This window comes from Poecilia reticulata, linkage group LG20, assembly GCF_000633615.1.
Source record: "Poecilia reticulata strain Guanapo linkage group LG20, Guppy_female_1.0+MT, whole genome shotgun sequence".
Lineage (NCBI taxonomy): Eukaryota > Metazoa > Chordata > Actinopteri > Cyprinodontiformes > Poeciliidae > Poecilia > Poecilia reticulata.
This window is the reverse complement of record NC_024350.1, coordinates 14,539,840-14,561,705: the sequence shown is the minus strand read 5'-3', so window position 1 is coordinate 14,561,705 and position 21,866 is coordinate 14,539,840. Positions and strand designations below refer to the sequence as shown.

General features: G+C 40.8%; 1 protein-coding gene across 11 annotated transcripts in view; it reads left to right on the top strand.

The window, feature by feature from the left end:
* The window catches only part of atp8a2 (ATPase phospholipid transporting 8A2), a 65,143-nt gene that overhangs the window by 30,049 nt on the left and 13,228 nt on the right, over positions 1-21,866 (top strand). For all 11 annotated transcript variants that reach the window (XR_001776041.1, XM_008396309.2, XM_017301906.1 and 8 more), the window contains 3 exons: positions 12,309-12,481; positions 18,829-19,012; positions 21,603-21,713. Coding sequence is in view for 10 of the 11 variants with exons in the window: in XM_008396309.2 (XP_008394531.1) it covers positions 12,309-12,481; positions 18,829-19,012; positions 21,603-21,713 (468 nt within the window). In the remaining variant the exon portion in view is untranslated. The remainder of the gene's footprint in view (positions 1-12,308; positions 12,482-18,828; positions 19,013-21,602; positions 21,714-21,866) is intronic.

Below are 21,866 nucleotides of genomic sequence, written 5' to 3'. Positions count from 1 at the left end.
GTCGGATTGGTGGGTGGGGCTCTGTATGTTTCCAGGTGGAAGCAATTAAAGTTTCTGATGTCCCCTTTGGTGAAATGGATGATGATCACTAAAATATCACACTTTTTGTCCAATAACTGTGTGAACATTGTTTACTTTTTTAGGGTTACCATTCAAGTATAAGAGCTTTTTTTTGTTGAGATTGAATCTTCCTTCTTAACTTAATCTATGTTTTCCTTGCATTCATGTTTCATGGGTTACGAATCTCACTTGTTTGCCTTTCGTTTAATAAGATGTTGGCTGCAGAAAAGTTCAGCTCCAGAGCTTTTAAGAATATAAACACAACTTACTTTTTATCTTTAAGCTGATGTACTTGAGCTGACTCGTTCTACAGGCCTGTCATGCTGTCCACACTGGGAGCAAATTGAGTCATTGCTTGAGGAGCTTTTACTATTGGATCTATTAAGGAACAAACTGCTGAACAGACTCGCTAAAATCATTATATGCCTATGTGGTTACAACAATAAATAGTTCATAAACGGCTCTGTTGAGAACAAACTGCTCATTTCCAGAGTAGTGCGTGGTTGTTGGACACTCCAGTTTATCTAGTGCTCTCTTAATTTAATCGTGTAATAAAGTAAAAGTAGTGTAAGACAGCGGTTCCCAAAGTGTGGTTCAGGTGTTTAGTTGTTCAGATCCTTTTAAAGGGGCTGTAATATGTACAATTGACTTGTTTTGAACTCTACTTCATGTTATAATGTTGTTCCCTCATCAAAAAACATACCTGGATTGTTGCCTCAATTCTTTCTTGCACGTTTGAAAAAATTCTTGAATCTCCCATTGCTCTCACAAAGCACCGCCTATTTCCATAAAGCAGTTATAAACGGCATAATGCACAACACTATCGCCACCATTTGTTGTGGTAATGTTTTAGAGGTGGAGTATGAGAGAGCAGGAGCTTCTTAAAGAGACAGAGGCCCAATTTCATTTCTTTTAAGTTATGTTTATTTAAAGCCATTTTATAACAACTAAATTGCACCATGTACCTGGAAAATATGCAATACTGAAAAAAATTGCTTATAATAACAAATTATAAGCAATTGTAAAGGGGTTAAAAAAGCAGCTAGGAATAAATCAAGGCAATATATTGGCTGCTGTTAATGCGGTTTAATTGAGAGTAAACATGCTTATATAGTGGGTCATAACCTTAACAGTTTGGTAAATTGTGCTTTTTTTTGGCTGAAGTAAAAGTTTATTTAGTCCATGTGATGGACCGAGTTAAAACAGGAGGAGTCACAGGATATCAATTAGAAAAATAGGGTTTTTTATTTTAACCCAAAGATTTATAAAATGACAAAAAGATAAACTGAGCTCATAAAAGAGGTCAAAGAAACAAAACTGAACTCAGGCAAAAATGTAAACAAACTGGCTGCACAAACAAACATAACTGACCTAACAAAGAAATGACACACAGGGTTTATATACTGGCTGATCAGACCAATTAAGACACAACAGGGGTAACTAAACAGAATACAATTACAAACACAAAAACAAATAACAGTACAGCTAAGTTTGGCTAAACTAAAGATTCTCGAAATGAAAATCAAAAATATTAAAGTTTAAATACTAATATTTACTTAAATGAAAAACTTATCTAAACAAAGAAATTACAAATTTCCCCTGCCAGCAGGAACTAGTGGTGTAGTCCAATCAGCATTTAAGCCTGCTGAGCCCTGGCCCCCATCTTTTGTCTGGCCACTCCAAGGCAGGTAAGTACCGGCAAAACACAAACAAAAGGTCAGTCTCAAGCAAACAAATTAAACTTAAGTTGATATAAATACACATGCTAACTAAATGTGCGCGCCAACATAAAGAACAAATGTATCCAAATCAACTAATAAATGTTTTACTGAAACTAAAGTGTTGTGTTTGAATGAAAAACAAATTGTGCATAAAAGAGTTACCGACTTCAGAGTGTGGCCATGGATTTGGCCATCACAGTCCAATAGAATCTATCTTATCATTTGATGTGGGCAGGAGAGAAGGAAGTCCCTGAAAGTCAAAGTATAGTGATTGGGTTGCTGCTTTTAAAAATGTAATATGCTTTTGTAAATTTCCTGTTGTGGACATTGTGTTGTCGTTTAGTCACAAAAATGAGGTTGCAGCTTTTTTTCTGGACTAAAGCATTATTATGTGCAAGGATATCAGTTTGTGGGTCCAAAGTGTGTCATAAAGCTAAAAAAAAAAAAAAGTGGAGATCTATTGTAATTTTCTTGCTTCAGCCTCTCGGTTGGACTGTTAGCTGGTAGAATAATTGCGTTACTGTGGTGCATGGTCAGCGTGAGCCCTTTATATGGCTTAACAGGGGACCTAATTTGAGAGCGGTGTAAAAAGACTTTAATTTGTCCATGATTACACATTTAAATGCACACTGGTACTCACCATCACTTTAAAATGTTTGCATTGTGACAGATAAATGGAGCACTTGTGAGATTTCTCACTTTATCAAAGTGATGCTCCAAGCCAAACTCTGAGGTTTCCAGACATTGTGAATCCAGATGGCATGCAGGGCCACTTAAAAGCTGAGTAAATTGAGTTGGAACAGGGTGCATATTTTAGGTTTAGACCTACACTTTATGCTAAATGGGTGACAGCTAACACAGTTAGTGCTCTAATCTGATCAAATTATTGCTTGTTTTTTTTTTTTTTTTCTAGAAGTCTGCTATGTGTGATTACTTTGACATTTGCTGTGTGGTTAATAGTTGATGTGAAGGGGGTCAAATTCACTCAAATAGACGGTGGATTGAAATGTTTTTTTTTCCTGTTCTTTATTTTTGCCACTCTCAACAGAGATTACTGGCCCCGACTGCTCATGAGAAAAGGTTTAAGTATGTTTTGCGGGTACTGGTGCACAGGGAAAACACTCTAATCTTTCGCAAAGAAAAATGTTTTCATACATAAGAAGAAAAATCCTGAATGCCTGAGTGACTTTATATGAAGCAGGATAAATGGTGGTGTCTGCAGATGAGGCGGCATAAACAGAGGTCTGTGGGAAGTTTCATTGAATTGAGAAGGTGAGGCGTTATGTTTGTTTTCTTGGATGTATTTTACCCAAAGCAGCAGGAAATTTGAGATGAACAGTCGGATGAGACCTCAATGATGTGCTTTGAGTGGACTTTGCATTAATCTTTTACGTTTTGATGTGAGGAAGCTGGAAAGATTTCTTAGAAATTGTAGCTTCAAACTGCAGCAGAAGAAACATGCATGTGGTGTTAATCCCTCCAGTCTATCAGGATGACTTCAGAGAGCTCTTGATGTGCGTGATGCAGATGAAAGCCATGCCATCCTCAGCTTAACACTTGTCTGCCGTTCACTTAAAATAACTCACACGAGGTCCGCTTTCTGTACGCATGTGGGCCTGTTTGAAGGCCTAACCTGCACATGAGTGAAAACAGAAGCTGCTTATCAAAATCTCTCCTCGAGGTTGACCTTTTGCTCCCATTTGTATCAGGCACTGTAGCTTCGCTGGTGATGTTTTGGACTTGTGTGCGTGTCGGTGCTTTTTTTTTTCCTTCTTTTTTAAAAGATCAAGGAAAAAGCACGTCTGAAGCCCACTGTTCTTAATTTTCTTTTGTGGATGGATTTTGTCTTCATGATTAAATTGGACTTCACAGATTTGTCTGTATCTTCAGCAGGCTATGTTAAATTAAGCTAAAGTGAAAATTAATCAGAAGGAGGAAATATTCTCCTGTTGATTGGGCAAATCATTATTGCAAACAAAGAGATTTGCTAATATATATCAGGATTAAGATTTACGTCCACCTTGACATTATCCTAAGCTAATTTTATTATTAAATACATTAAGCCCTACCTAATGTTGACTTAAATAAGCTAATTTAATAAACAAGTCAAATCTGAAGAACACCACCAAAGGCACAACTCTAATTCTAGTCTATTGCTATCGGAACATTTTGTCATGAATTGATCATACATCCATCCATCCATCCATCCATTTTCTGCCGCTTCATCCGGGGTCGGGTTGCAGGGGCAGCAACTTCAGAAGGGAGGCCCAGACTTCCCTCTCCCCAGCCACTTCTTCCAGCTCCTCCGGGGGAAACCCAAGGCGTTCCCAGGCCAGCCGAGAGACATAGTCCCTCCAGCGTGTCCTGGGTCTTCCCCGAGGCCTCCTCCCGGTGGGACGTGCCTGAAACACCTCACCAGGGAGGCGTCCAGGAGGCATCCTTACCAGATGCCCGAGACACCTCAACTGGCTCCTCTCGACGTGGAGGAGCAGCGGCTCTACTCCGAGTCCCTCCCGGATGACCGAGCTTCTCACTCTATCTCTAAGGGAGAGCCCAGCCACCCTGCGGAGGAAACCCATTTCGGCCCCTTGTATCCGTGATCTCATTCTTTCGGTCATGACCCAAAGCTCATGACCATAGATGAGGGTGAGAATGTAGATCGACCTGTAAATCGAGAGCTTTGCTTTTTGGCTCAGCTATCTCTTCACCACGACGGACCGGTACAGCGCCCGCTTCATGGCAGACGCTGCCCCAATCCTCCTGTCGACCCCCCGCTCCCTTCTTCCCTCATTTGTGAACAAGATTCCCAGATACTTAAACTCCTCCACTTGAGGCAGGGCAGCCCCCCTGACCCGGAGATGGCACTCTACCCTTTTCCAGCTCAAGACCATGGCCTCGGATTTGGAGGCACTGAGCCTCATCCTGGCGGACCAGACTCTTGATACCGGTCATACAGGGACCTGACAGCCCATATCAAAGGGCCTGGTACCACATACTCCCGGAAAGCCCCCCACAAGGCCCCCCAAGGGACACGGTCGAACGCCTTCTCCAAGTCCACAAAACACATGTAGACTGGTTGGGCAAACTCCCATGCACCCTCCAGGACCCTCCTGTGGGTGTAGAGCTGGTCCAGTGTTCCACGACCAGGACGAAAACCACACTGTTCTTCCTGAATCCGAGGTTTGACTATCCGACGGACCCTCCTCTCCAGGACCCCTGAATAGACCTTACCAGGGAGGCTTAAGAGTGTGACCCCTCTGTAATTGGAGCACACCCTCTGGTCCCCCTTTTTGAACAGGGGGACCACCACCCCAGTCTGCCAATCCAGGGGAACTGCCCCCGATGTCCATGCGATATTGCACAGTCGCGTGAGCCAACACAACCCTACAACATCCAGAGCCTTAAGGAACTCCGGGCGGATCTCATCCACCCCTGGGGCCCTGCCACCGAGGAGCTTTTTGACCACTTTGGTGACCTCGTCCCCAGAGATTGGAGAGCCCAACCCAGAGTCCCCAGGCTCAGCTTCCTCAACAGAAGGCATGTTGGTGGGATTGAGGAGGTCTTCGAAGTATTCTGCCCACCGGCCCTCAATGTCCCGAGTTGAGGTCAGCAGCACACCGCCCCCACTATAAACAGTGTTGGTGCTGCACTGCTTCCCCCTCCTGAGACACCGGATGGTGGACCAGAATCGCCTCGAAGCCTACGGAAGTCTTTCTCCATGGCCTCTACAAACCCCTCCTACGCCCGAGTTTTTGCCTCAGCAACCAAGTGCCAAGTGCACATATGGACACTCTTATGCTTGAACATGGTGTTCGTGATGGACAATCCGTGATGAGCACAGAAGTCCAACAACAGAACACCACTCGAGTTCAGATCGGGGGGGCCGTTCCTCCCAACCACACCCCTTCAAGTCTCACTGTCATTGTCCACGTGAGCGTTGAAGTCCCCCAGTAGAACAAGGGAGTCCCCAGGAGGGGCACTCTCCAGTACCCCCTCTAAGGACTCCAAGAAGGGTGGGTAATCTGAACTGCTGTTTGGCCCGTAAGCACAGACAACAGTCAGAACCCGTCCCCCCCACCCGTAAGTGGAGGTAGGCTACCCTCTCATTCACCGGGGTGAACCCCAACGTACAGGCGCCAAGAWGGGGGGCAACAASTATGCCCACTCCWGCCCGGCGCCTCTCACCGTGGGCAACTCYAGARTGGAAGTACGTCCAGCCCCTCTCAAGGAAACTGGTTCCAGAACCAGAGCCATGCGTCAAGGTGAGGCTGACTATTTCTAGCCGGAACGGCTCAGCCTCGCACACTAGCTCCGGTTCCTTCCCCACCAGAGAGTTGACGTTCCACGTCCCAAGAGCCAGCTTCTGCAGCCGAGGATCAGACCGCCAGGGTCCCCGCCCTTGGCTGCCGCCCGTAACACATTGCACCCGACCCCTTTGGCCCCTCAGACAGGTGGTGAGCCCATTGGAAGGGCCACCCATGTCTCCTCTTCGGGCTGAGCCCGGCCGGGCTCCGTAGGTAAAAGCCCGGCCACCAGGCGCTCGCCATCGTGCCCCACCTCCAGGCCTGGCTCCAGAATAGGGCCCCGGTGACCCGCGTCCGGGCAAGGGAACGCCAGATTCAAAGTTCGTCTCCATCATAAGGGGTTTCGGGTTGCGCTTTGTCTGGTTCCTCACCTAGGACCTGTCTGCCTTGGGTGACCCTACCAGGGGCATAAAGCCCCAGACAGCATAGCTCCTAGGATCATTGGGACGCTCAAACCCCTCCACCACGATAAAGTGGCAGCCCAAGGAGGAGAATTTGAACATACAAATATACTTATTCCAAATAAAAAATCTAAGTTTTCATTTTCACTTGAACTAAAAGTTTGAAATAATGCAAACAAACTTACCAGCAGAGGGAATCAAATGATTTTTTCACCGTTTTTATCCATTTCTGTGATCATTGTATACTGTGACAATGTGAGACATGTTTTCTACACACCTCTACTGTGTTATGCCTCATATTTTTCAACACCAAAAATATAATAAGAACATCTATTAAAAAATCTAATTTGTAAAGGTTCATTTGAAGGATAATTTTTAATATTTTCTTTGCATTTGTGTTTCCTGAGAGAACACTTGTTTTAATTTAGCCCATTAGAGTAGAAATATAGGCTCGAACATCATCAACTTGAGATTACAGATTTTTCTTGCTTTGGTTTTGTCCAGTAGAAATTCATCACTGTGGCGAAATGTATTGATAGAAAAACACATTTTTATGCATGGCATCCAAAATATCATAGCTGACGTTATTGCATTAACAAAAGTACTCGGTGGTAGTTATCGGTGTGCTGTCTGGTGTGTGTGATCCTCCTCCTCACGCCGCTACCTCCACATCTGTCAGCAGGCTCTTTATTCTCAGGAAGCGACCACACACCCTGGGTGCTTTGTGGCAGGAAAAGGTAGACTTAAGAGCAGAAAACAGGAACAGTATATGTGTGTTTATCCTTTTTGGAGACACAGGAGTGGGTTTGTGAATAAAGCTGTGGGGACTGTTTATTTGGCTCCATCCATGAGCTGGACAATCTGGGGAAAGGTAGAGTATGTTTTTTTTGGTTTTTTTTTTACCAGCCCGTTTTAGGGCGATGAACGAGCGGTAACACAATCTCCTTTTGGTGCTCCTCCTCACCAAAACAAACCCAGAGACCAATGCCTCCTAGGTAAATGGTTTGCGAGCGCTGATGCCGTGACATGCGCCACCTGTCACCTTCAGATCAACCGCCACACACAGACCTGCACAAATCTTCGCGCTGCTCCTACTGAAGTTGTTTAAAACTTAAAATCTCAGAAGCACACCCAGGTTGCGTCTTAGCATTTCCCCATCTCTGCTTAACTTCACCCACTGTTTACCCAAGACCAAGTGGCACTGGGTCCTCCTGATCAGCATGATAAATGTGTAGAACAAACGTCCCATCAAACTTTCCCACAATCGCCAGGCGCTCGTCACGCTGCCCGCAGTACAACCCTTAAACAAACACCGCCTTTCTTCTGCCCATTCATCTTCTTTATGTGCACACACACACACACACACAGCTTTGCAGTGTGTGCTCCAGTTTGTAACTGCTGCTGTTCTCACAGCTCAAGTCCTCCTGTGTGACCCCGGCTGCAGAGGATGTGGGTTGTTTGCACAGATGCATCGTCTGATAATTAAACGGTATATTGCATCTCACTGGTGACAGAATCTGCACTGCTAAAATGAGCGTGTCCTTACCCGCCTTCACCCCCCCACTCTGCAGTTTTTTGTTTTTTTTCCAAGGCTTGTCTGGTCACCAGTCCATGTCTGTCTTTCCAAATGTCTCTGTAGCAGCTCACAGATACATGGCCTTGCAAAAGTTTCCAAGCCCTTTGAATCTTTGCACACTTTGTCCTGTTACAGGCACAAGCTTCAGTGTATTTTATGATTTTTTTTTGCGTGTGTGTGTGTGAGACACTTAAGTTTTAATGTAGTGGAATAAAAATTCTGCACATTAGTTTTCCACGTTATTTTTGTAGTCACAAATCTGAAACGTCATGGTGTGCATTTCTTTCCACCCCGCTTTTACACTGATACCTCTAAATAGAATCCATTGTAGCTTTCAGAAGTCTTGAGTCTTCCTTGAAGTAGAGCATTGGCAAACATCAGAAAGTTATGAAATCAGTAGAAAGCTCAGAGATAAAGTTGTTGACAACTCTTTATCACAACCTGCAAGCAGAAAACATTATGTTGAATGAAATCCTGCTTAAAGTTTGCCTGATCAGCGCCTTTAAGCTCTGCAGAGGCCTGGTAGTGAGCCATTGATTTGATTCATGTGGCCAGAAGCATGGATGCGTCTTAAAGTTACAGGATGGTAGCTCTCGAGGACTGGACTTGGACACCCCTGCCTTACGAGGTGAGAAAGTTGCAGGTCCGACTTGTGTGAGTCCTTACCTCAAGTACTTTTCTGGGATGAACTAGTGCAACAGCAGTGAGACTTCTCATCTCAGACTTCACTTCTGGAAGAAAATTCCCATGGACCCACTCCTAATTCTTTTAGAAAGCCTTCCTGGAAGAGTTGTAGCTATCTGCAAAGCGTAGACAGGCCGGTATCATTTTAAACCCTATGGATTAAAAATGGAAGGTCGCTTCAGAAAATAACATTTAAATGTTGCGTAGAGTTGTACCTTTTTATGTGATCTGAAAATAAGCAAAAGATCCTGTTAATTAAATATGTTTGGGTTGGTTGTTTTAATTTTATTGCCCCTTTCTTTTAAAGCGAAGTAACAGTGTGACCTGGGATGCCTCAGCTTGCCTCCATGCACCACCCAGTTTCTGACCCAGATATAAACCTGAAAAAACGTCCATGCCGTCTGGCCTGTGAATGCTGTCTGCTAGATGTGCTTCAGTGTTTGTGTCTGTGGTCCCGAGACTCTCCGCCTGCATCCAGACCAGATGCATATGAAACATAAACATTTAGTTTGGAAGCTGAAATGTCTACTAATGAGATCGGTCATGTTGTTGTTGTTGCAATTAAAAAATAAGACTTTTTTTTCTTCTTCAACATAGTTTCCAGAAATAGAAGGTAATTTGGCGTGAGAAAGACGGAGACCTTTTCTCTTTCTTGCGTCAGCGTTTCTGTTTAAGTACTAACAGACCGCAGTGGACCATTGTGAGCTATTCTTTATGTTAAGACAGTTTTCTCGTCGGGTTGGTCTGGACTTGGTGTGCGGTTGCAAAAGCCAGCCATTGTTCAAACTGTAGTTACACTTTAAATCCCCATAGCTCTCCGCAGGTTTATCCTGGTTATTATCCTGGGTTATCATAACTGCCGCTCAAGCTTTGTCTGAACCTGCTGCGACAAGTTACAGTGGAGCATTAGGGCCCAGTGGCAGCTACAGGAGACCATTTCTGCACCTTCGCGTCTGCATTCAGATCAGCTATCATGCTATAAAGCACAACTTATTAGTGAATTAAATGTGATGGGATGGACTCACTAATAACTAAACATGACCAAGCTTTGGGTGTGAAAGTGTGCAAGACCTTAAAACTAAAGCACGCACTCTACACGTACTTATCAGCACCAAGGTTTTGAGTCTGAGAGCTCTGACAACCTTTAATCCTTTCATTATGTTTTTGTTTTCCTCTTCCTTGTTTTGGGCAAAAAGGTGAAGGCAAACAGGAATTCCGGCATTCAAAGGAAAAACACACAGCCCCGGGCTGAGAAAACAAGAGGGAGGAATTTTTTAGGGAAGAGAAAGGACCTGTGTGTGTGTGTGAGTGAGTGAGTTTGCGGAGGGAGGGCATGCACATGTGCATCGCTATTTGGCAGGAAGAAGAGCAGCTGCTTTGTTCATATGGTTGCGTTTGATACATTCATGTCTTTTGCATGATATGCGGGCAGGAGGGTCACCTCTCTGGGTTGCTGGTTTCTCTAATATTTGATGTTGTATTAATGTTTGCTGTTTAATGTCTTGAGATGTTTTTCTTTCTTTTGTTTTTTTAAAGGTGTTGCAACAACAAACTTTAGTACATTTTAAAAAAAGATTTTATTTGACAGACTAACACAAATAAAACCATTTTTAATTTTAAAGTGGAAGGAAAAGATGTGTGGTTGTGAAAGTAAATACAAAAATCCTAAAAATTTGCCATATTTTTATGTTCAACTTGCCTAAGTTAATTCTTTGTAAAACCCAAAAAAAAAAAAAAAACATTTGTGCACCTTCTTAAAGCAAAATTAAAACCTAAAAATCACAGAGACTGATTTTGTAATTAAATCTGGACTTTGACTAGGCCATTCTAGTACATGAAAGTGCTTTGATCCAAACCAATATAGCTCTGAATTTTCTCTTTACTGTTACTGTCCTGCTGGGAGGTGAATGTTTGCTCCCAATTTTGCCCTGTGCTTAGCTCCATCTACCTTATCATCAACTCTGACCAGCTACATTGTCCATGTTGAAGAAAATTGTGACCCTAGCATGACGGTACAGAGTGCAGGGGTGTAATTTTGTTGTTGTTGTTGTTGTTTTCTGCTCCATGCAACCTTTTCCTTGTAAACCAAACTGCAAAATGTTCAGTTACGTTTTGTTCTGGGAAAACCGCAAAAAGGATTTTGAATGGCTGCCTTTCAACACTTAACTTCTTGCTACTCCTCCAAAGAGTCCAGATTTGTGCAGTGCAGATTTGTTCAATAAAGTCCTCTAGAAAGTTTTTGACCCCTTCATAGAACTGCTATATTGATTGCATCTGTGGGAAGCTTCTGAAGGCAATCTGCTGCATTTCATTTAAGGATAAATGATCCAATTTAACGGGAATAACCTCTTTTGCAAGGCACTGTTCACTAATTATTTTTGTTCGTGTTGTCGTAAACAATCATTTTTAGAGAGAACATGCATTTTAAATGTTCTTATGTGCTCAAAAAAAACTAAACTGGTTAGGTTGCCAAGTTTTTTTTGCTGATGTAACAAAGATTTTTATTGGATAAAAACCTGCTTGACTGGTAGTATTTTACTTATTTTAACCTGAATTTATCTTTTAAATCTTGGTTTCCCTTTAATCAGCTAAAGTCTGTTTGAAGTCCAAGGGACTTCCAAAGTAAATAAGGATTTGAGTCAGTGGATATAACTAATTCAGGTGTGTGTGTGTGTGGTGGTCAGGCTTGTAGCGTGTCTGCTTTCCCACATGGAGTTCATTACACCTCTGCTGGATGTTTGTTTTCTCTATTAATCCCTGTTCCTCCATTATCAAGATCTCAATCAAAACAGCCCCAAAACTCTGCGCTGTAGGTGACCTGGCATTCACACACACGCACACACTCACTCACTCACGCAGACATGCATGCATAGGTACCTTTTGGGCTACTTGTAAAGGCGGGATTTCACCCATCTACACCCGTTCAGCTAATTTTTTAACTTCCTTTCCGTTTTTTGCTTGTTTTTTTTCCCCTCTTGCTGTCATGTGCTCCAGCGCTTAAAGGAAGGATTTGGGATTTTTATGGACCGATTAAACGTACCTTCAGGACCTGGCAGCGTCTGCACGTTGTATTAGGATGCCTGGAAGAACTGTGAACTTTATATTGGCATTTTTAATTGTTTTCGGGGTACACAGAAGCAAATTGTTTCCCCAGATGAAAGCCGACCGCGCAACCAAGCACACATGGATTCCATTTACCTGCTGGTGGCTTTGACCTTTCAGCAAACCAACTTGTGTGTTTTGATGTGCGTGATTTGCATTTTCATCACTTTGTAAGACAACAGCGTCCACATAAGAAAACATGGGAAAGAGAAACGTGGCGGTTTGAAACATCCGCTGCCTCACTGCAGGAAAGGAGGAGACATTTTAAATCAGATTTAGTTTACAAAGAGTTTTTGTGGCTAGATTTAGATTTATGGTAAGAGATTTATCATTTTAATGCCAACAGCATTTCCTGGTGTAATCTTATTAAGGTTTGCATCTGTTTTCTTCTGACTTATGATGAGATCTTGGTAATGTTAAAAATTATAATCTTTTCCTCTGTGCATTTGTCTTCCTGCAGGCCACTCGTGCCACGCTCACCACCCACTGTTCCTCCCTGGGCGACTCTCTGAGAAAAGAAAATGAACTTGCACTGATCATTGATGGCCAAACTCTCAAATATGCTCTGTCCTTCGAGCTCCGCCAGGCCTTCCTCGACTTGGCGCTGTCCTGCAAAGCTGTAATCTGTTGCCGGTAAGGAGGAATCATTCATCATTTATTGTGCATTTATCATACAAAATCTTTTTTATGTTGATCTAAACAGGTCAAGAAGGGTTGAAAGGGAAATTACTGAATGGGATTTTTCTCAAAGCGTGAAGAAAAATTGTGTTAAAAATCTGTTTTTATTGCATTACGATGACATAAAAGTAAGGAGTGCAAATCCATGCTTTCAAATGAAGTTCACTTATTGAATGTGTTTGTTGGGGAGTTCCTTTATTATTATTATTACAAAATCATTGGTTTCATACATTTTTTACAAACCCAGTGAACATCTAGTTTCTGCTTTCCACAACGTTAGTATTTTAAATCTTTGATTTTATGATGCCGTGCAAGAATGTTCGCTGTAATAAAACTATAAAAGAGAAAATATGAAATAAATACATTTATGGCTAAACAAAAATCTTACATTTCTTTAACTAACATTGCACATTCATAGACTGCAGTTACTTTAATAAGTTCTTAAAAAAGAACAACAATTTTAAGTTACAATCATGTCAACTCTCAAATGTTAATGTTTTGTGGCTGAAGAAAGTCAACAGCCAAAGTTTCCCCACAGTCTGGAGGTAAAACGGCAGTTTTATGTGTTTTGACAAAGACCGACTGAATTACACCACATCACTTGATTCTTTGTTGTGAGCTGGAGAGAATGTGAATGAGGACGGTGAAAGTCGTGTCATGTTCCTGTATTGAAATGTCGTCAGTAACTCACTGCTGATATACCTATAATGGATGCTGTCACTTGACATCACACCTGATTTTCAAAGTGTATCTTGTCCATAAAGCAAACTGCACGTTCCTTCTTTTGGTCATGTTGCAGTCAGAACCAGTTGAATGTTAAGAGTTTCCATTTATCCACGCCTCCCTGAGTGCATTTCTGTGTGTGTTTGTTTGTAGCCAGGAGGGACGTAAAAGAGTCTCTCTTCTGAATCCAAGCCATATCCGGATTCTGGTCTCACAGGCCTTACAAACAGCCTCCAACTTCTTCTCTTTTTTCTTTTTTTTTTCCTTTGTCCACTCCTCTTCTTTTTTTTCTTTGCATCTGATGAGGTCAAGAGTACCGTGATCTAATTTACAAAAAAATAAAAAATCCCCAGATGACCAAGAAAACATCCCTTCATGAATACAATTAGCACATTGTCTTGGTTGTATATTTTCAAAGCCTTGTGCAGGCTATGAAAACTAGTGTTTGCTTTTTACCTCTAACAATAAAGCTGCATCCTTATGATTCCCACAGGCGTACTCAACTCCACAGAAGTCACAGATCAAATACATCCTTGAGGATTTTTAAACTCCAGCTTTTCTAACTTCCCTTAAGAGCTAGCTGTGCTGCAATGCTAACACTGGCTTTTACACAGGCACAAATGACTCCAATATCAATCCAATATTAAAATGATTAACATTGGAATATCCCAAAATGATTTCCACATTGGCCAAAAAATAATAATAATAATCTATTGATCATAAATACTTGCATAAGTTTTGAGTCACAAGACTTTAAACTTTCTATAGCAGCTGTCTGTGCTGAAATACACAAATTTATACCACCAGATCAAAATACACTTGCTATAAAATGTAACTTATGCTGTCTGTGTGTATTCGCAGTTAGCATACTATATTGGTTAGCCATGATAAGTTGAATCAGCAGCCCATAACAAAACTGAAAACTACTAAAGACGATCACTAAAATTATCACCCAAGATGTTTTTCACATGATAAAAATTAACGAATCATAAACAATGTCATAACTTTAAAGATATCCACTCTAAACAGATTTTTTTTTTTGCTAATTTCCTGTAGCAGCTAGCTTTACTGTTGTGCTAACATTAGTTTGTTCATAAACATGAAGCTTAAGTGGAGATTAGGTTCCAGCAGTTTGTTTTTTTTTACTGTTTTTATCGTCTTTAACATTAGTGAGGCTAAGCTCAATTTTTAGACCTTGCTTATGAAGACATACGTTTTCTTTAGTGTAATTTTTATTATTACGATGTTAAGGTTAAACATTATATTGAGCTAAGATATTAGTTAATGTTTTTATTATGGTTGTACTTTGTTCATCAACCATTTTACTTTGAAGAACATGGAAAAATTTCCTGACTGAACAATAATCTGTAACAGTAGCCATCTTTTGATTTTGAGTTTGCAAACCTCCAAAACTGGGATTGTAACTTTAATTGTACATATTTCCACCATTGGTTCTATTGAAGCAAACAAACTATATGCTGTTTTAACTTAGGAAAACTTGTTAAATTTTAGCTTGGCTATATCTTCTAATACACAAGATATCAAAATGTGACTGTATTTACTCTAAAACAATGAGATTATGGTGACATTTGGTAGATGTTTTTAATCTTGTAGTTATGCTGTCGTCTTTGATCAAAGACAAATTAGTCCAAATTGCACACAGAAGATATTTTTAAACACTAAGGAATCTGCCGAACAACAAGGAGCCTTTTATCAAAATTACTGTCGATGGTTAAATGATGTGAAGCTAAATTTAAAATCCAACGATCAGATAAACTTGCATTAAAAAAATAAGGTTGTTCAATGAAACAGAACTGTTTGCTTGGATTTATCATGCATCCCAAGGGAGACCCCATCTCCTCAACAAGGAACCAGGATTTTTTTTTTAGATTTCTCTAGTGAGGAGGTATTTATGCATATGATGAGACCTAGATTTGAATTTCATTAAAATTGTCTGAGATGAGTTATGATCTTCTGTGTATGATGAATCAAAGTGGGGGAATGGTGTGCGTGCGTGCGTGTGTGTGTCTCGCTCTCAGGGGGCCGTTGGGTCGAGTGCTCGGTACGCTTGGGTTCCTGACTTCACTGTGCGTTTGTTTATAGGAGGACTTAGCGGCTGCTTATTTTCTGCTCAGCTCCACCGTGAAGAGCTTTCGGGAGCCTTTCATCTTCCCAGCTCCACTTTACACAATCCCAGACTCTGTTGGCCGTGTTTAGAGGGAAGCTAGAGGCGGAGATGAAGAGAGATTTGTGGTCAGAGGCCAAGAGATGCAGGAGCGCGCACTTCAGATGCAGAAACAGGAAAAGCGGAGGGCAGAGATAGATCCCATCCTTCCTTAATGGCCTCGGAAGTGAGGCAGCTGAGGTTTAGTTCCTGATGCTCTCTTGTGGTGGTTGGGTGATGTGGGTTCTAAGAGGGTTCATGTCATTGGAACAGCAAACTTTTGCACATGATTTCATGAGTGCAAGAAAACCACTCGGAGCTGGTTATTTAGCTCATCTGAAGAATGGTCCAAATTGATTCTTTGTAGCTCGTGGGCTTCATTTAAGTGCCTCCTGAGGACGGGATCGACGTACAATATGCCTGTAATTTAATTTAGTCATAAAAATCAACTCATGTTGTTCACTGGCCATGTGATGCCTCATGCAGCTGGCTATAATCTAATTTTGTAACGTCGTTATCACAGGACTCGCACACGTGGAAGGGGATTGCTCGCTTTAACCTGGCCTCCAGGATTCACACTTCCTTCTTTTTAACAGCAGCTTTCAGAGAGACTTTGTGTCTTTCAAGAAAATATTGTAGCTTAACTAAAGCTATTTGATCGTCGCCTCATTCATTACTGACAGGGACGCAACTGATAGTTACTACTAGAGTTTGACCCACAAAGAACTGCGGCCGATTTCCGATCTCCAGTTTAATCCGCCGATGCAGACTTTAGCCGATTCTGATTTTTCTTTAAGAAATTCAGCCATGAAAACAAGCAGTTGTCAGTAGCACAGAGATTGACAGAGGGACAAATGCATCAAATCAAGTCAAATTTTATTTGTATAGCACATTTCAGCAACATAGCATTTCAAAGTGCTTCGCATCATAAAAACACAACAATACAAAGTCATAGAACACAGTCAACAATTGAAACATTTAGTCAAGTGCCATCAATAATTAAAAAAATGCGTAAGGGGCTTTTTGACCAAGTGTTGGCCCTTTTAAGTGTTAATGGTAAAGAGTTTCACTCTTTCATTGCTCTGCAAGTAAAGATGCATTTGAGAAAGTTTGTTTAAAAAAAAAAAAAAAAAACTTCCATTGATGCAGCTTCATTCTGCATCAATAGTTTCTTTTCTTTCTGCGTTTTTGTCCCACCTTCTTGCAGTAACCGATCAGTTGATGCCACACTGTCAGTGAGAGAGTAAAACAAAGACTAAATAATTTGTAGTTGAAGTTATTCAACTGTCTTATTTGCTGGTTAGTATAAGCTCCAAACAATTAAATGGTGCCTTTTTTGTGTTACAACATTAAGATTTTTGTTGTGTAAGCAACTCCTCAAAAGGCCTGTAATACATGTCTGAATCTGTTCAATATTTTAAGAAAGCTCATGCAAAAATAAAAAATATGGAGAATCTATCTGCTTGATGCTCAACAAGAGCTTCTACAATTACAAGTGCTTTACTTCCTTTGCACTTCATCTCTAATCCCGGTTCTTGTATCACGTTGCTGCCATGTTTCCTCCTATGAGACCGATCTGTTTTCACTGTACATTTTTCAGATGGTACATGATGAAACTCTCTTAAGAGCTTGGCTGCAACTTAACTGGAAACTGACAGAGGGCTTTTTACACACTCTTAAGGACAAATTCACTCCAGGGTGCAACTTCTGAGAATGCAAACACTGTGTGTGTGGCCCACGGTTGTTTATTACACAAGTTATATTTTGTTTCTGGAAGGAAGCTGAAGAAATTTGAAACATTAGCATGAGTAGTGAATTATTGATCTAAACTTTTTTTTTGCCAAGATGGTGCCTTTTTTGTGTAAATTGTTGAACAAAGAATATAGTTTCTCTTTTTTTGAGATCAACAAAACTGTGTGCATGACCAAGAATAGAGTTTGTCAAGGAATGCACATACAGTTTGTGATTTAAAAAATAAAATATTCAAAACACAGCTGCATGATTCACAAGAGATGTGAAAGCAAACACTGTACTCTTAAAAAGAGGGATCTGAAGCTGAATTTTGGCGGCGAATTTGAGAACTACCATTTGAAAAATGGATAGATCCGCTTCTTGGGATCGCATCAGGAAATCTCTAGTCAAAGCAGTTTTCAAGCCATCATTCTAAAATGGAAAGAGTATGTGACACAACAAATCATGACTCTCCTAAATAATGGATAAGGGAGCCTTGATCAACGAAGCAGCTGAGAGGTGCTTCTGGAGGAGCTGCAAAGATCCACAGCTCAGGTTGAACAATCTGCTGATGTAACATTTACTCATGCACTCCAAAATTCTGGCCTTCTGTGAAAATATTGCAAAAAGAAATGTAGAAAATAAACAAGAAGCCGCATTTATAGTTTGGCACAATCTGTTTTCTTTGTGATCCACAGTAGTGGCACAATCATGCTGCATAGAAGTCAAGTTTTTTTTAATTATTATTTGTATAGCACATTTCAGCAACAAGGCAGTTGAAAGTGCTTTACATTATAAAAGCATCATACAGTCACCATGGAAGCTTTCCTTCAGATACAGGGAAATGAATGATGAGGGTGAAGGAAATGGATAGAGCAGGTGGAAAATATTACCCTTTCCTTTATGACTGTTTTAGTCTTGTACCTGTAACTGCAGCAAATGGTTGTTCTGGAAAGTATTTGATTATAGAGGTTGATTACGTTATGCAATGCTACTTTAAATTGAAAAAAAAAAAATGAAAACCATTGTCTCAATACTTTATGTTGGTCACTAAATAGTAGTAATGTGGAAACATTTCAGATCATAGAAGAGGCATTAGTGCTTTTGCAAGATGGTGTCAAAACTCAATGAGTCTTGACATTAATTAGAAACCAGTTACATTGAGTTTCTAAGTGAAAGCCAAGCATAAAGCAATAATATGTAGGACTATTAAATATAAATGTCATAGAAACCCGTCAGTAACCATGAGTCTTCTCGGTGGCTCAATAAATGCAGCCTGACACCTTGCCATCCTCCCTCAGCGTCCTTCAGGGAAGCACCTGTAATTGAGCCTTCTGCTGTCTTCTTTTGTCAGTGAAGAAACAGAACCGGTTATAGGCCGAGTATCAGTGATACGGGTCAAGAGGGTGGAGTACCCCTGGAAGCTCCCTAAACACACCCCGCTCAAGATGCATGCAGTCATAAACACACATCAAGGATGACTGTCACCAAATCTGTTTAGCAGAGAAGTGAGCATTTGCCTAATCAGCAATCGGCTCTCTCATGTCTGCTGGCTTTGTTTGCATTAAAGACTGATTCAATTTACACCTTCTTTTAAAATACATTTACCTTCCGATTTAATCCCCAGTTCAGGCAGCTGCATCCATTTAATATTAACCAGAAACTCTCCATCTGCTCCCTACAGAGTGTCACCGCTGCAGAAGTCTGAGATCGTGGACATGGTGAAAAAGCATGTGAAAGCCATCACTCTGGCAATAGGTGACGGAGCGAATGATGTGGGCATGATTCAGACGGCTCATGTTGGGGTGGGAATCAGCGGCAACGAGGGCATGCAGGCCACCAATTCCTCAGACTACTCTATCGCACAGGTGGGAGAAGATTTCTTGTTTCTTTTTAAAGACTGTAATACAAGTAGATTTTAAGAATATAATTCAAAATGTCTCTGCATGTATTTGTAAGAGAATATAAACTTTTACCTTAACTGAGATTTCCAAAAGGCCAACGACATTATAAGTGTCAGAGCCTTCCTGTTATCATTCTAATGTCTCTCACTCTCACAGCAGTCATGTCTTAACATTTAATGAACATAGAGCCGTGTGTTTACCGGTGTGAGGAAACACTGGTTAGTCAACTAACAACCTCCGGTCACCAACTCATTTCTGAGTACGGGTCTGCTTACGACCAGATGTATCATCGGAAAAACCAGCCGATGATTCAGGGAACAAAATGTTAGTGTTTACAGCTTGAAAGCTTTGTTAATGGTGTAAAATGTGTCCAAGGATTCCACAAAGTCACCTAAAACTTTGCAGACGGGTACAGCATGAAGCAGTTTCCTAAAACCAAGCTAATGGCTGGGTAGAAATGACAAAGTGTTTAAGTGTAAAGTATCAAACATTTTCAAGCATTTATGTAGTTTTTTCTTAAAAATGACTGTTGACGCAAAAGTTGTTGACGCTGTTGAAACGTCTTCAGTTACTGAGTTCTGGCTGTTGGCTCTTCCCCTCATCCTGCTCTTTAACATCACCCCAGGGGAGGGAATGAAAGGAGATTTCACTTACAAAGATCAGTGAAGTATCATGTTTTCCATATGAAAACATTGCTCTCAACAGGCCTTTACAGTATAAACTAAGCCAATGCAATAGTAGTCAAAACACAAGCAGATGCAGGTATAAAGATTTCACACATATTCACTTTGGTGTCCATTATTTTAGGAGGCAGTGTTTTGTGTTGCAGTAAATGTAAAGTTAATAAACAATGAATGCATGTGTTAGCATTTTTAGAAATAAAATTTTTATCATATTTTATGTAAACCCTCCCGACTTCACTAAGGGACCAGGGTGTACAGAAGATGGATGGATATTTTATGTAAACTTAAATTGTGTCCTTGCTTTCTTCAGTTTTGATAACTGTCCACAGATGTAAGAATCCACAAAACACAAGTCAAAATGAAAAATGTATATTTTATACCACCACTGATGTCAACAAGAGCAGAAGACAACAAGTTTAATGAGTCTAAAGTTGAAAACAAATATGGTGGCTTAAGGTTTTTCAAAAGACAAAGTACTCTTAGATGTCCCAAATTGAGATTTTATAAATGGTCTCATCGGCACAGGAACCCCTTAAAAAGCACTTTAACATATATTTACAACTGGAGGTGATTGGAGGTTTCCTAAATATAAAAGGAAGCTGTATTTTGTTGAAAAAATAAAGGTTAACTACTGTAAGCGATTAAACGACACTAATGGCAAATGCATTACTCAGCAGTCTTTGCAGGAGTATTTATACGTCTTAAACCTTTCCACATTTAGTGATGTGACGACAAACTACAGAGTATCTTATTAGCATTTTATGTGGCAGAGACACAGTGCATTGTATTTATACTGAAATAAAACTATGCACAAGTGAACTCGATTTACTAATCAGCTGAAGGCAGTTAGTTGTACTGAATGAAAACCATTTATTGTTTTCCTTCCTCTTTACAAAGTTTCATCACTTTTCTCTACCACATAAAAGGAAGTTTGTTGTTGACTAAATGTTCAGCGTGAATACTTTTCTGAGGAATGCCAACAATACAGTGCTGTTTGTGACGGCTAGATACAAACCATTGAAAATGGGGGGGAAAAAACTAATTTGTTGCTGTAATTATTACAACACTTTAATATGCAGTAGCAATTTAGTGGCTTGAGGTCAGGATCTTCCAACTTTGAGTCAGAATTACAGACTCTGTATGTTGTCTTTGACCACTAAACAAACTAATGACCCAAATTAAGAAGGGAGAAATGGGAGAAGTCAAAGTTTGGGATGATCTCTTTCTGCAGGATCCCATTTGGAAAATATTGTTCAGGGGAAAATGGTTAAGCTTTTATAAAAGCACACCGAGGAGGCCTGCACAATAATGTCACTGGATATTGCAATGTCGTAATGACAATGAGGGTTGTTATAAATAAATCTTAACTGGGTATTAAGATCTTTCTGCCTCAATGCAAACCTAAACCGCGGATAGAGAATAGTCTATGCATCAATTGGAGCAAATCACATTTATTATTTCTATCTTGGCAATGCAGTTTTATTAAAAGTAGCTTTTCGCCATTTTGCTTCTTTACATGTAAAAAGCTCTAAATGTGCTTCAAAAACATTCAGAGCCATTAAGCAAGCTTTTCCAATTCACCGCATAGAGGCTGTGTGCACAACTAGTGTTTATTAGTGATTCTTTGGATACGTATATTGATGTCAATACTAATCAAATGGCAATACATACAGAAACCATATTAAAGTAGCTCATCTACTGTTTATCAGGTTCATTTTAAAGATCCTTAAGCATCTATTTGCTGAAACTTTTTCTCGTCTTGGTCGCCATCTTTACATCTTCGTTCGCCCTCTGCCTGAAGTTTTTCATTCCAGCTCTTGTATTTCTCACATGACCAGAGGCATTTCTGTCTCTCATTTGTGTCTCCTCAGTTCTCCTATCTGGAGAAACTCCTTTTGGTCCACGGGGCGTGGAGCTACAACCGCGTCACCAAGTGCATCCTCTACTGTTTCTACAAGAATGTGGTCCTCTACATTATCGAGGTAGGAGCCCACACACCCACTCGGCTACATTAACAGAGACATTCAGCAGCTGTTTGTCGACATGGCTGACAGTGACGGACGAGGTGCCCTTCTGGTGTCTGCTTTCTGTCTCCTTTCCACACACGCATATACACACACACACAGTATATATAT